This window comes from Suillus paluster, assembly GCF_016628075.1.
Source record: "Suillus paluster strain FC165 chromosome Unknown EDB91scaffold_109, whole genome shotgun sequence".
NCBI lineage: Eukaryota > Fungi > Basidiomycota > Agaricomycetes > Boletales > Suillaceae > Suillus > Suillus paluster.
In genome coordinates this window covers 46,909-59,818 of record NW_024537669.1, presented here as the reverse complement: position 1 = coordinate 59,818, position 12,910 = coordinate 46,909, and the positions used below count along the sequence as shown (strand labels likewise).

The window sequence follows — 12,910 nt, the reverse complement described above, 5'->3', positions numbered from 1 at the left end:
GTCTGTATCCTTCAAAGTATTCGTTTTTGTCTTGTTGGATGGGAGAGCCTGGTTCAGAAAAGTGTTCTTCTTCTTGGTCTGACTCCGAGGAGTATCGTCTTTGTTCTCTATAAGCCACGATGTTTCGTGACGACTACTAAGGTAGCATCGTTTGTGATAGAGCTTAACCTTTTGTTACGCTGAAGTATAATGCAGGCAAACAATAATCAATAAGACCAAAGGTCTGTCGATATGTTCAAGACAATAGTCTTAAGAACGTCCTAAGTCAAATCAAGGCTAAGTACTGAAGAGGTAACTTAGAATCAAGTCAGATGTTCAGAGGAAAACCAGCGTAGGTTAAGCTGAAGAATCAGCATCACCTAGCCAGGGTTTATATAGTATACTGGGTACAGGGTATGACGTAATAATAGGTATGTATCAGTAAGCACATGCGTAAGCAATGAGGTGTATGAGTAATACCGAACTAAATATAGCATGATAAGAGACATGCGTAGTAAGCATGGATCAAGGGAAAAAGAAGCAAGATAAGCACAGCCATAACAGTTTCAACTTTCAGATCGTAAACCTAAGGTCACCCCAGCAACCTTTACCAGTACCACCAAGTTCGACCTTCGCAAGAATGAACGCCAACAACATCCAACCTGCTCCAAAAACTCAACGAGTCTTTCAGGACAACACAAACTATAGTTTACCATAAGGATCAATTCTCCATAATGTTCAACTCATCTGATTGCTTTCAGAACGGATGCTGAAGAACATGCACACCTCCAACTGCAACATAACACCTTGAAAATCCTTATGGGTGAGATGAATTGATGCAAAGACATTGCCCCCCTGTTCTCCCTTACACATCATGCACTCTAGATGGCAAGAACTTTATTATACCTACTGACAATGAAGGCATACATTTCCGTGATTCATTGAGGTGCTGCATAATCTCACAGCAATTTCACAAGTAACTTCCAACATGTCCTGGACTTGTGTACCAGCAGTGGCCAGTGGGTTATGGATGTAAGCCTTCCGTGTTCTCACAGGAATATTTTAAATGTAGTATCCCAGGTCGCAGAAGCACTTCCTAATGCTGAAGTGAATGGTGTCAATCTGGCTTTGCCACAAATGTATGTTTCATCACTGGTTAATTCAACTGTGGTTAAAGAGCTTTAGAATCGAGAACTTGGGAATTCCATTGAATGCACACTTTCACAAAGTCGATATTAGTACGTGCCAGAGGAAGGTTTCTGTATCTGCTGTTGTAAATTGTCTCTGATAGATCAATCCCTCCCATTCCCAGATCATTATTTTGATATCATTCAAATGTGCATCATACCAAGTGTACGTTCTCAAACACAAAGATGAGTAATGATCGTTGATGCATCATAGATCTCAAACAGGACCAACCTTCTCAAGGAAATTGGTCATGTCCTGCAACTGGGTGATACTATCGGCCTCATAAATTCGTCATTATGCTGACTTCATCCCAGGGGGATATATCACATTCCTTGAACCCAGAATATCAGGGAATTGGCAGACTCCGGGACCATCTGCCATCCAGCTGGGTCCGGCCGGGTTTGTCTGGGTCCGCCTGTGTCGCTCAGTTTCGGAAGTGATTCAATTCAATCATTTGATTCGCCTTGGTGGTAACACTAGAACAACATGACAGTGTTTAATTGTTTGCTGTGCCATCTTGAACAAGAGCCAGGCACAATCAGTAACACCTCGCTCACTTCTCTTTTCCAGTTCGTCACTCTTGCAACCCTGCTTAAAAACAACATCATCCTTGTGGAGCCTTCCTTGAGTCCAACTTCAAACCCACCGTTTGTTCTATCACCTGCAGTCACCACATTTCTTAGCGCAGGCTGTTCAATCTCTCCAGCTGAAGTCAATATGCATGGTCCCTCCTCAAGGATGTCATCTGGAGTGGAGGGATCACTGTCGATGTGGGATGGCTATGGGAGACACATGGCACTCAAAGGGGTGTAGGTAAGTTCATTTGATTGCATTGTCACCTCTGTTTCTTTATCTAATGATGGGATGGTCCCAGCTGAGTATCTGCTCTATCCTCCTAGCCACTCATGCCTTCATCCCAACTGCCAACGTCGCGCAAAAAGCATGACTCTCAAGAAGGCTGCTCAAACCTATGCAGTGTTGTTCACGCTGACGAAAGGCCTGTGCATTGCAAAAACCATCCATCTCTACTATCAAAGTAAGCTGCACTCTCACTTTGAGTCGTTATTTTTGTCGTTGACAAGGTTGACTAGCTTGTGGAATCGATTACCACCACAATTACAGTGTGTTTAAAGGAGAGTGCACCTATTACGAGCATCAACCAGATAGTGTTCAGGCTGCGGATAGTGTGTTCATTGAGAAGAGTGTAATCGAGCTCTTTAGGACTGCAATGGATTTCTCGTGGTACGCTATATACCATGCTCTTGATCTCTCCCATCTGACTATAAATCTTGGTTGCACCCAGGACTTCAGCTATGAACTGCGCAAAGTTGTATAACCTTTGCCTCTCGCGTGGTAAGCAGGCACCTGCGGACTATAAAGTCAAGTTTGCACTCTCTGTTGAGCATGTTTGGGACGGCTATGTAATCACTTCACTGCTGGAGGACTGCAAGTGTCACATGAGCACCCTCATTACTCCCCACACTGGTGAACAGCAGGACCAATTCACAGAGGCCATGATCGCAAGGAACCGCCGCATTCAGCTCTATGGCTATGAGCAGGTCCGTCGCCACTACTGCAATAGATGCACAAGCATGTATGAAGATGAGCAAGGTGTCGGTGAGTGTCATAGTTTCGAGGCTACATGGGACTAACAGGTAAGATATATACAGTCACACATAAAGTGTCTGTTGTCGACGGTGTCACTGTCGGCCATCCATGCTGTGCAGTTTATAACTGCCACATCCCACTGTCTAACAACCACCATCACTTTTGTCCTCTACACTCTGGTCAAAATGACAAGTGCGTGATCATTGGCTGTGACCTGCCTGTTATATGTGGCCAACACACTTGCTCAATACCAGAACATCATCAAATTGAGGATACTCACGAGCTGCGTGGTCAATCCAGATTCCAGCTTCAGGAGTGCCTCACTCGTGCCAGAACTACCATTGCCACCAACACATCTCTCACAGGTGATCCACCGGACGAAGAAGAGTATGAGTTCGATGAGAACACCAGGAGAGCACTTCCCGCTACCAGTTCATCCCAGGATAGACCTGGAAGGAAGAAGTTCAAGGCAGTCTTTGGCCGCCGGCGCACACACAATGAGCAGTTAGTTGTTGCTCTGTGCGGTATGATTGTTGCTCGAAGGACCTTCTTTGGAGCGGAGGGAGTAGCCAGCATCAAGGTATGTGTTGTCATTCTATGACCATTTCTTCAACTCTCATGGTTATCTGCAGCAATTCATCAAAGAAGTCTATGCAGGCGAAGATGCTGTCAAGCCCAACCACATATTCTTTGACAACAACTGCACCCTTGCAAAAATGGTGATGGGCAACCCTTTCTTTGACAACATTGGCTTGTCCGTCGACATTTTTCATTTCAAATGCAAGCATTCACAGACCAACACATTCTGCCAGGAGAATTGCAACCCAGAAGCATTCCCTGAGCTCCATAGCAATGATGGGAAGGGTTGGCGGTTCAATTCCTCTGTGGCAGAACAAACAAACAATTGGTTCGGCAAGTATCACCCCATCGCTCATGAAATGGTAGCTCACAAATTCAACTTCTTTTGTGATGAGTTGATCTTACAGAGGAATTGTCGGACACAGGAGAAGCTGGGCAAGGATGGACACCACCCACGCATATGGCCATGTCAGCAAGTGTTTGAATAGCATGTAGGATACAATAATCATGTACATTACCATTCTAATAGACACCTTCTCGTCGCCATTACTCTGTTGAGTTGGACAATCATGATGACAATGAAGGTACTTTGCAGTTGAGTTGGACGACATGCGCGGCTACGTGCACGGCCGAGTTGGACAATCATGATGACGATGAAGGTACTTTGCAGGCACGCAAATCTGATCTAGAGGAACTCACGTTACTCTGTTGAGTTGGACGACGTGCACAGCTACAGTGCACGGCCGAAACTAAAGGCAGGCACGCAAATCTGATCTAGAGGAACAGTATTAATTATGAGAAACAAACAAAACTATGACGCGAGGAGAGAGACACTATAGGCAATGACAGTGATCAATTATGAGAAACAAAACTATGATGCGAGGAGGGAGACGCTATAGGCAATGTGAACAAAACTAAAGGGAAATGAAATTGTGGCTACTTGCGCGGCTGTCTTGCCTTCTTCATGAAGGAAGTCCAGCTTCCTTTCTCCGTTCGGCCGTAATCAATGAAATGTTGGTGAAGCGATGTGTTGGGCTCGAAGTCCCACACCTTGCGGTTGTCGTAAAATGTCAATGCTTTGAACGGTACACCAAAGTGGCCAATGAATGCATCTGCCACACTGCGTCGTCCATCAACTGCCCTTTGACAAGCATTGAAACCCCGAGAGATGTCAACCACATAAAAGTCAACAGGCCAGATTGTGACTTTCTCAACAATGATGGCATCATGGCTTGATGATCTGTGTGAAAGAAGACTTCCTGAATCCTCCTTCTTCACAATCAGTGTCGAGTGCATTGATGAAATAGATGATGAGAGTGAATGAGAGTTAGAGGCATCAGAAAGATTGAATGAGTCAACAGAAGGAAGTCGTTTGCGGCATGGTAAAACACGGCAGGGAGCCTGAGGAAGTGGAGAATGGTGCCGCTTGGCTGCATGGACAGGTTTTGTCGTGTCATCCCCATCACTATCTGTCAATGACAAGATAGACGAAAAGCGACGCTTGATTGGTGGTTCTAATGGGTGGCGCTTGATTGGTTGAGCTGGTGAGTCATTAGGTATTTCATGCTCCTTGTCTGACGAGACCAGCGACAGTGAGGGCATATGAGAGCGAGGTTTGCGAGCATGCAGTGCAGGATTGGTAGGAGGTAGAGATGGTGTATGTGAGTTCCGTACAAGAGATGCAGCACGCACATACTTCCGTTCACTTGTCAGGTCCATCATGAGGTTGGCACTTACTGGGCGTGTCAGTCTGCAAAGGTGCCAGTCAAAGTCCATGACAAAACCAGATGATATTCCACATCCATCCGACCCATCCTAAACCCATCCACAGGTATCCATCTCCCATCCGATGCTTGCCCATGCACGCATGGATGATCCGTCACTCGCATGCGTGGTCGGATGCAAGTGCATGCGCTCGGATACGTAATAAAGTGCATCGGATTGTTTTGGAATGTTTCGGGTGTACATGTAATAGTGAGTGCATTCGATACAAGTCATGGACTCATAGGCGATACGCATGGTCGGTTAGCAAGCGGGTTTTTGCCCATCTATTAGAGGTGCTTTGGTACATACAGTGGCTCAAAAAACTGTCTGCATGTTTTCACATTTTTCACTATCTATGATATTGTGTGAGAATATACAAACACATCAAGGACATGCTGGTACCACATTGTAGTACTACTTCAGGGCTTCCAATTGAGCCCTATGGCATGGGAATCAGTCGAGATATGGTGGAGATATAAGGCTTACAAAATGATGACTCATGTGGACAGTTTTTTGACTCAAGTATTTTACAGTGACAATCAGGTATTCCAGTACATTGTGTGACCTCCCTTGGCTTTAATTACTACCTCTATCCTTCTAGGCATACTCTCAATCAATTTCTGGCAATATTCTGCTGTAATCCTTGCCCATTCCACTGCTACACTCTCCCATAGCTCCTATACTCCTTTAGAGGGGGTTTCATAGGCTTGAAGCTTCTTCTTGAGTGTTCCCCAGAGATGTTCAATGACATTGACATCAGGGGACTGTGCTGGCCAGTCAAGAACATTGATAATATGTTCTTTAAACCATTGTCTGGCTCTCCTAGATGTGTGCTTGGGATCATTATCCTGTTGGGAAATAATGTCTTTTTCATCAATCCCTGATTCAGCTATGCTAGGCAGCAAGTGGTTGTTTAGAATGTCCACATACTGCTCAGCATCCATCCTCCCCTCAACTTCAGCAAGCATACCCACACCATTCCATCCCATACAGCCCCATACCATTAGAGAACCTCCTCCAAATTTGACAGTCTCACTAACCTCTCTGTCTGTTAAAAAATCCCTCTTCATTTTCCATACATATACCTTCCCATCTGACCCAATCCTATTGATTTTGGTCTCATCTGACCATATAACATGCTTCCAATCCTCTACAGTCCAGTTTTGATGGGCCAAGCCAAAGGTAGTCTTCTCTGCCTATGTTTGATAGAGAGAAGAGGCATTTCTTCTTTGTTACTGCCTTGAGATGAGCTGCCTTGAGAACACTCCTCACAGTTTGTGAAAAGACAGTGGTGGTGATGGTGGAATTGATATAATGGGTGGCTTGGACAGCATTATTAGCCTTTCCTATAGTGATATGTTGAATGATAGCCCTCTTATTAGCAGAGGTGGATGTCCTCCACAAGAGTTTTCCTTGTCCAGGTGGCTTTCTTTGATACACATGGCCACAGTAGACTTGCATACTTCAGTTCTAGAGGAAATTTAATGAGCAGAGAGGCCAGCACAGGACAAAGAGAGGATATTATCCCTTTGAGCAGAGGAGATGGCTTTCATGGTGATTATGACCATGACACATGACACATTCTGGTTTATATAGTTAGATATAGTTTTAAGAGTATGCCTAGAAGGATAGAGGTAGTAATTAAAGCCAAGGGAGGTCACACAATGTACTGGAATACCTGATTGTCACTGTAAAATACTTGAGTCAAAAAACTGTCCACATGAGTCATCATTTTGTAAGCCTTATATCTCCACCATATCTCGACTGATTCCCATGCCATAGGGCTCAATTGGAAGCCCTGAAGTAGTACTACAATGTGGTACCAGCATGTCCTTGATGTGTTTGTATATTCTCACACAATATCATAGATAGTGAAAAATGTGAAAACATGCAGACAGTTTTTTGAGCCACTGTACTTTCCCTCAGTCGTTTCTATCGCCTCCTTTGGCAGCGGCTGAGTGCGGATTCCATCCGCTTTACTTAGGTGTATCCGCGGACCCTGATCCGCATTGCTTAGGGTACTAATGGATCGCATCTGCTTCACTCAAAGTTTGTCAGTCCACACACTCCCTGACACATGCATCTCTCACAAAGAGGATGCCAGCATTGCGCTCATGCAGAGTGACCATGTGGCCCACATCAAACCGGGTCCATGTGTTGAGGGTGCTGGTTGTACCGCTGGATAGGAGCAATCCTTGCAGGAGCGGGAACATCAGGGTCCTCGGATGTCATGCACAATTTATGGAGGACTGAGAGTGAGAAGTAGAAGTTGGGTAGTTTGAAGCCATCTTGAAATTCATAAATTATGGGCTCAACACCATTCTGAATCCATGCGTACACAACAACAGTGTTCTTCTCCTGAGCGGCAGCCTGTAGACGTTCAAGTTCACATTGGTGCCTTTCTTCATTCATTTCCTCTTCACAAGCATTTTGCTGCATAAAGATGGCAGGCATCTGCATTGCATAGCATGGTGCTGCTCGGGCTTTTGGTTGCGACAGGCCAGCGACCATGTGTGAAGGAAGCTGCACAGGTTCACTAGCATCTGGCAGCTCAATAGCCCAACCCTTGCCCTTCTGGACTCGTGCAGGAGGCTCAGGAACTTCCAATAAAGAGGCCAAGGGTGGGGACAGACAGATGTCCAAGGGTGGGGACAGACAGACGTCCAAGTCAGAAGGTGCAGCATCAAGAATCAATGCCGGCTGGGAAGGTGGGGGTGGGGGCACAGGCAGACATGTTTGAGGCTGATGAAGTGTTCAAAGCGCCAATGATGGATCTAACACAACAGCAGCGGTATGTCCTTTGACAGAACAACCACCCAACAGGCCGCAATGTGTTTGGCATGCAGCATTATCACAATGTGCATGGGGATGCTTCTTGCACACCAGGGCAGCGCACATAAGGAGTAATGTGGTGTTACTCAAGGCAGCAGGCTGGACGACAGCAGTTGGGGCTAACTGAGCTGAGCCCAGGGTGGGGGAGCTAGAGGGACTGGTTGAACCCCATGCCCAGCAAAAGAAATTACATGGCACTTGCTGCTTGCCAGCAAATTTCTTGCACTTCAGTGATGGAGTCAGTTTGGTGAACAAGTCCAAGAAAAGATAGCACTTACCACTGCCATCCAACGACCCTCGTTTCCATTCTCATTTGTTTCGCACCATCGCCAAGGAGCCTCCTCTTTGCAGTTATTGCACGAGTGTATAAAATCAGGCTGTGGTTGAGCCAATCAAGCATTGAGAACAGCTTCCCATGATGGTGCACCCTGCGAGGTGGATGGGGCATTCATGGTTGTCAAGAAACCTGGTAATAGGAGGATATCAACAATATTTATCTGGCAGGCACATAGAAATAGACTTACCGACGTTATCAAGTAGCTTGAGAACCACATAAACATTGAGAAATGAATGACACACTGTGGAATATAGTAGTTAGTATTTGTAAGATACAGGCCATGTTGGAAACTTACAGGTAGCATAGAGATTGAGAGAACACATACTGGGCTGGGCATGCAAAGGCATGGTGGCAGTAGTGGTTGGTTGAAAGCAAGAGATAAAGATAACCAACATTATGATGTCGTGAACCAGACAGGATCTGCACTCGGATGGACTCGGAAAATTCCAATTTCCCTGGATGTCCCCCTCGAACCAAGACCCTCTTTCTCTGGGACCCAAGGCACTCGCACTGCTGCATTGATAGAATTTGACCACCTCATAATGCAGTCACCTCATACCCCTGCTTCGGGCACTGGGGACAATGATACGTCTTGGTCACTCACTCTGAAGATAGCATCTATGCTTCAAGAAGCCGTAGATGATCGAGGGAAAACATTATTTTACGATGTGTTGTCTTCAGAATTTCTCGTTCCCATAGGCGGTTGGCCTGACAGGTAAGTGAATATGAGCGTAATCTGTGCTTGCTTACTTGCATATTGCAGAGGAAAAACTAAAATCAGTAGGTTCAATGATAGCAAAAGTGCAAATGGGTCTGGTTGACGCATTCCGTCCGATGTTCATCGTGCTCCAGTTACTCACTGATGACGAATTTTCCTCTCTTCGGGTGCGCGTCTTAGCGGAAATTGGGGATCCAACTTTACAGTTACAGATACATTTCATCAGCGCATGGGGCCATAAAGTCGCTGAAAAATCTGGCTAGGTAGCCTTGTGTCATGTATTTCTGCTTGCATAGTATTCATGTAGAGATGATAGATTCCACATAACAAATAAAGATGAACGGGCTATGAAAAGTTAGCTCGCTTACACCGCGGCTAAGGATAAATGCTCGCAGCGATAATGCTTGTGTGTTCTCAGCTCCTCTCATGTAGGTAGCATATTGATCGACGGCTCAGGGGAAAACCACTCGATATTTTACGCTGATTTGCACGTGCAGTTTTACATATACTTATATAGCTGCCAAATAGGCATCGAAAATGCACTCGGACCTAGGCAAGGTCATGCAACCAGCATCACTAATCTGATGATCCTGTTCCAGAACCTTCAATGACCCAGTGGATTCTGCAATAAAAGGTATCCATATAGAAGTTAGCGCATGATAGGCAAACTACAGATTGAGCGCTGTGCAGGGAAGTCTGAAACACACATCAATTTCCTAATTGGAAAGGAATTATTTTATTCCAGACAGAACACCAGGATTGGCCAAGGCACCGGGGCAAGATGTCACACATCCCCTCATGGAATCCAGGCTGGCATCAGGACACAAATGGCCATTTCACCTCATTTCATCCAGGTTACGGTGGTGTTTGACACCCATTTGTACCATCAGCAGCACAGCACTGGACCCGAGAAGGTCATCTTGATTATCCCCCATGGGGTAGTTCTACCGTGGTTGACAGCTTTATCGTAGGGAACCAGGATTCTTAATAATACCAATTTACATGCGGCCGTGATAACTCAGTGATAGCCAGGACTCCAAGAGAACATTGAGTGCGAGCGTGCACCGTTCTGACTAATGATCATCCTTAGCTGCAAGGATACTTCACCAGTCACCAGTGGGCTTGGTAATAGTGAGGCATTTCCGGCACCTCTCTTCTCCTTTGACCCTTTTCAAGATCGAAGTCCTCCGCGACAGATGTAATCTTGATTGTTACTGTCTCGTAAGTTGTGTGGACCGTCGACGTGTATAGCTACTGGAGGAGGAAGGAGGCAGATATCGCAAGGTATGGCATGATAACCTTTTCGGTCGTTTATCTATTGACCATGAATTCAACAGGACAAACTGGTCAGTTTCTATGTGAGCTAGTCTATATACAACGCCTGAACTAAATTATCATCCGGGTACAAATACAGCGGGTAGATACAATAATACCTTGTTAGCCAGCACTGTAGTAAACAAGGGATCCAACTGTTTCTATGGTCGATTTTCAGACTATTTACTTATGACTCAAGGTTAGAACAATGATTATACACCTACGAAGATCTACCCTATGAGGTGCACCAGATTCTAGGCAGGCTGTTTCATCGTTACTAAGATCTGATTAGTACTACATGTGTGGCATTTAAGGTAAACGTTCACACTGAATAGAGTTGTTTTCTTTTGAAGGACTTAAGATTCAGACAGAGAAAACTGGCTGAACTAAGCTTCGTGTTTTGGTGGGGGTGAAAGATTAACTAACTATCTTCTACTACGAGTTCTACTTTATATACCGTAGTAATGAGCCAATAGAATGTAAAGGAATACTGAGGAAAGAATAGAAAGAATGTGCCTGATACATATATGATTTGTCGTTTAGGTGACGAATCAATAACTAGGCTTTTACGAGCGTTGCATACACCCTCCAGATCAACTCAACGGGGGGGATCTTTTTGAGGTTCTTTGGGGAGAGAGTGAAAGCCTCCCCATAGTCTAAGCGCTAGGCGCTGGAGAAGCAAGCCTGGTGGGCACGGGAGCCGCAGCAGTGCCAGTATGCGGTACAGGTCCCCACGCAGCTAAGATCACGGTGAAGGTAAGTACCAGGATAAGAGATATACGAGCACAAGAGCTTTACCGAAGAATTCGGCCTGGAAGCATGCTGCGTTATTGATGTCCATCTGCTCAGTGGCAGAGATGATGTCGGCTATGTCAGGACCCTCGTCTGGGGTCGGAGAGGTGGATGACGCTGCCGTAGGTGCGGGGTGAGGTACTGGTGCGGCTGACGCAGCTGCGATGACTTGGGCAACCGTGGAAGGGCCTGAAGGAGGGGAGGATTGTACTGCAGGAGCAGGGCGAGTTTGGGAAGGAACCTGAAGGGGTCGATCACGGTGATGACTGCGATTGTCAAGCGTTAGGTTGGGGTTTTTACGAGAGTGGGAGTGGTGCGAGCGTTTGCATCTGCGTTCACGATCGCGCTCAGCACGGACCTCGAGGTCAAAGGCATGAGCCTCTTTGCGCATAGCAAGTTCTTTGGCTTGGGCTTCAGCCCTAAAGAATCGCGTGAATGCGTTCAGGGCATCAGAGTTGGAGTCATCACGGTGAGTGGGGTTCGCGAACCTGCGACGACAAGGGGGATTAGACCAGCCTCATCTATGGCTCGAGTGGCAATTGTTCCCAGAGTTAGGGGGATTGGAGGAGCGGTGAGGGATCTCACCTGGCTCCTGGCCAGAGTCTACAACCATGGGCTCAGGAGGGGAAACGGAGGGCATGAGTAGAGTTGTTGGGGACTCTGCAGGTGCGTAACGTGGGCCTGACCCAACTCTTAAGTAGGTATTCTGAGACGCGAAGAGGCTAGCTTCATTAGGGAGTTCGCGGATTAGCCAATCAATGAGGTCTTCTGCCGCATAAGGGTTTTCTAGTGAGGAGCTAGCGCTGGATATGCTAATTTCAGGTGATGTTCGTGAAAATTTTCTAGGGAGGTGTTGGATACCAGGGAACCCCGAGAGCTTCAAGGTATTTCCCGACGGCTTCGAGCCAAGATACTTCGTAGTAAGGTAACCAGACTTTATTGCCTGTAGTATATTCAATTTCGAAATAGCGAGTCGGTTCCCTGGCCGTTATGATCGACCATGCGAGCTACAGACCACTCTTCGAGACTTCCCAGGTCAGAGATCTGGCTAGGTTGTCTCCCGGGGAATCGACGGTCATCATTGGGGACGTGTAGTCTCAGGAGGTGAGCGTGGAATGCAGGGTGCAGGCCGCGTTGTTTGAGGTCGGCTGGCAGATCTAACAGGTAGGAGTTGTTCCGATAATCTTCAAGGATCTTGAATTTAGGGGCAAGTTTGCGCATGTGGCCCTTTGGTAGGGAGAGGTTCTCAGTAGACAAGTATACAAGATTGCCCTTTACGAAAGGGGCTTCCTTGCGTTTGTGGTTAGATAAGGCGGTACTTTTGACTTGTGCGGCTATAATGGCATCATGAGCTCCCATTATGGCGTCTTTCATGCGTTGGGCAAATATACGCACGCCAGGGTATTCAGACTGTGCGTTCCAAATCATCGATGGAGGCTGACGGCCATAATTGAGGATGAACGGGGGCTCCTTTCTCGAGGCAGAACTCGCCAAGTTAATCGCGAACTCGATTGCAGGAAGTTTCATAGCCCAGTCCCGTTGGTTCAGGGCAATGCACTGACGCAGCATTTGAGTTATGGTGTGATTGGCGCGCTCGGTTGTCCCGTCGGTTTGTGGATGGAAGGATGTTGACATTCGCAGTTCGGTACCGGTCAGTTCGTTGAGTTTTTGCCAGAATGTGCTGGTGAATAGGGTGTCTTGGTCGCTGACGATTCGGGACGGCATACCGTGCAACTTATATACAAGGTTGAACATTACTTTGGCAATGTCTTTTGCTCAGTATGTCTGCTTGGTGGGAG

At 46.4% G+C, this 12,910-nt stretch overlaps 4 protein-coding genes across 4 annotated transcripts; 1 reads left to right on the top strand and 3 right to left on the bottom strand.

Moving 5' to 3' along the window:
• Nucleotides 1-1,653: 1,653 nt before the first annotated feature.
• On the top strand, nucleotides 1,654-3,842 carry EDB91DRAFT_1239687 (uncharacterized protein; the record flags this gene model as incomplete). Its single annotated transcript, XM_041321891.1, has 7 exons — nucleotides 1,654-1,814; nucleotides 1,880-1,937; nucleotides 2,165-2,237; nucleotides 2,259-2,409; nucleotides 2,471-2,784; nucleotides 2,850-3,355; nucleotides 3,408-3,842. The coding sequence occupies 7 exons, from the start codon at nucleotides 1,654-1,656 to the stop codon at nucleotides 3,840-3,842; spliced, it is 1,698 nt and encodes a 565-aa protein (XP_041171199.1).
• Nucleotides 3,843-4,290: 448 nt separating this feature from the next.
• Nucleotides 4,291-5,073, bottom strand: EDB91DRAFT_1254484 (uncharacterized protein; the record flags this gene model as incomplete). Its single annotated transcript, XM_041323833.1, has 1 exon — nucleotides 4,291-5,073. One exon carries the CDS (start codon nucleotides 5,071-5,073, stop codon nucleotides 4,291-4,293), a length of 783 nt encoding a protein of 260 aa, XP_041171198.1.
• Nucleotides 5,074-7,257: 2,184 nt separating this feature from the next.
• Nucleotides 7,258-8,634, bottom strand: EDB91DRAFT_1086884 (uncharacterized protein; the record flags this gene model as incomplete). Its single annotated transcript, XM_041316134.1, has 6 exons — nucleotides 7,258-7,860; nucleotides 8,002-8,175; nucleotides 8,229-8,327; nucleotides 8,358-8,416; nucleotides 8,475-8,528; nucleotides 8,583-8,634. The coding sequence occupies 6 exons, from the start codon at nucleotides 8,632-8,634 to the stop codon at nucleotides 7,258-7,260; spliced, it is 1,041 nt and encodes a 346-aa protein (XP_041171197.1).
• Nucleotides 8,635-10,917: 2,283 nt separating this feature from the next.
• EDB91DRAFT_1086883 (uncharacterized protein) lies at nucleotides 10,918-11,751 on the bottom strand (the record flags this gene model as incomplete). Its single annotated transcript, XM_041316133.1, has 5 exons — nucleotides 10,918-11,058; nucleotides 11,101-11,352; nucleotides 11,470-11,522; nucleotides 11,600-11,632; nucleotides 11,697-11,751. The coding sequence occupies 5 exons, from the start codon at nucleotides 11,749-11,751 to the stop codon at nucleotides 10,918-10,920; spliced, it is 534 nt and encodes a 177-aa protein (XP_041171196.1).
• Between the last annotated feature and the right edge of the window lie 1,159 nt (nucleotides 11,752-12,910).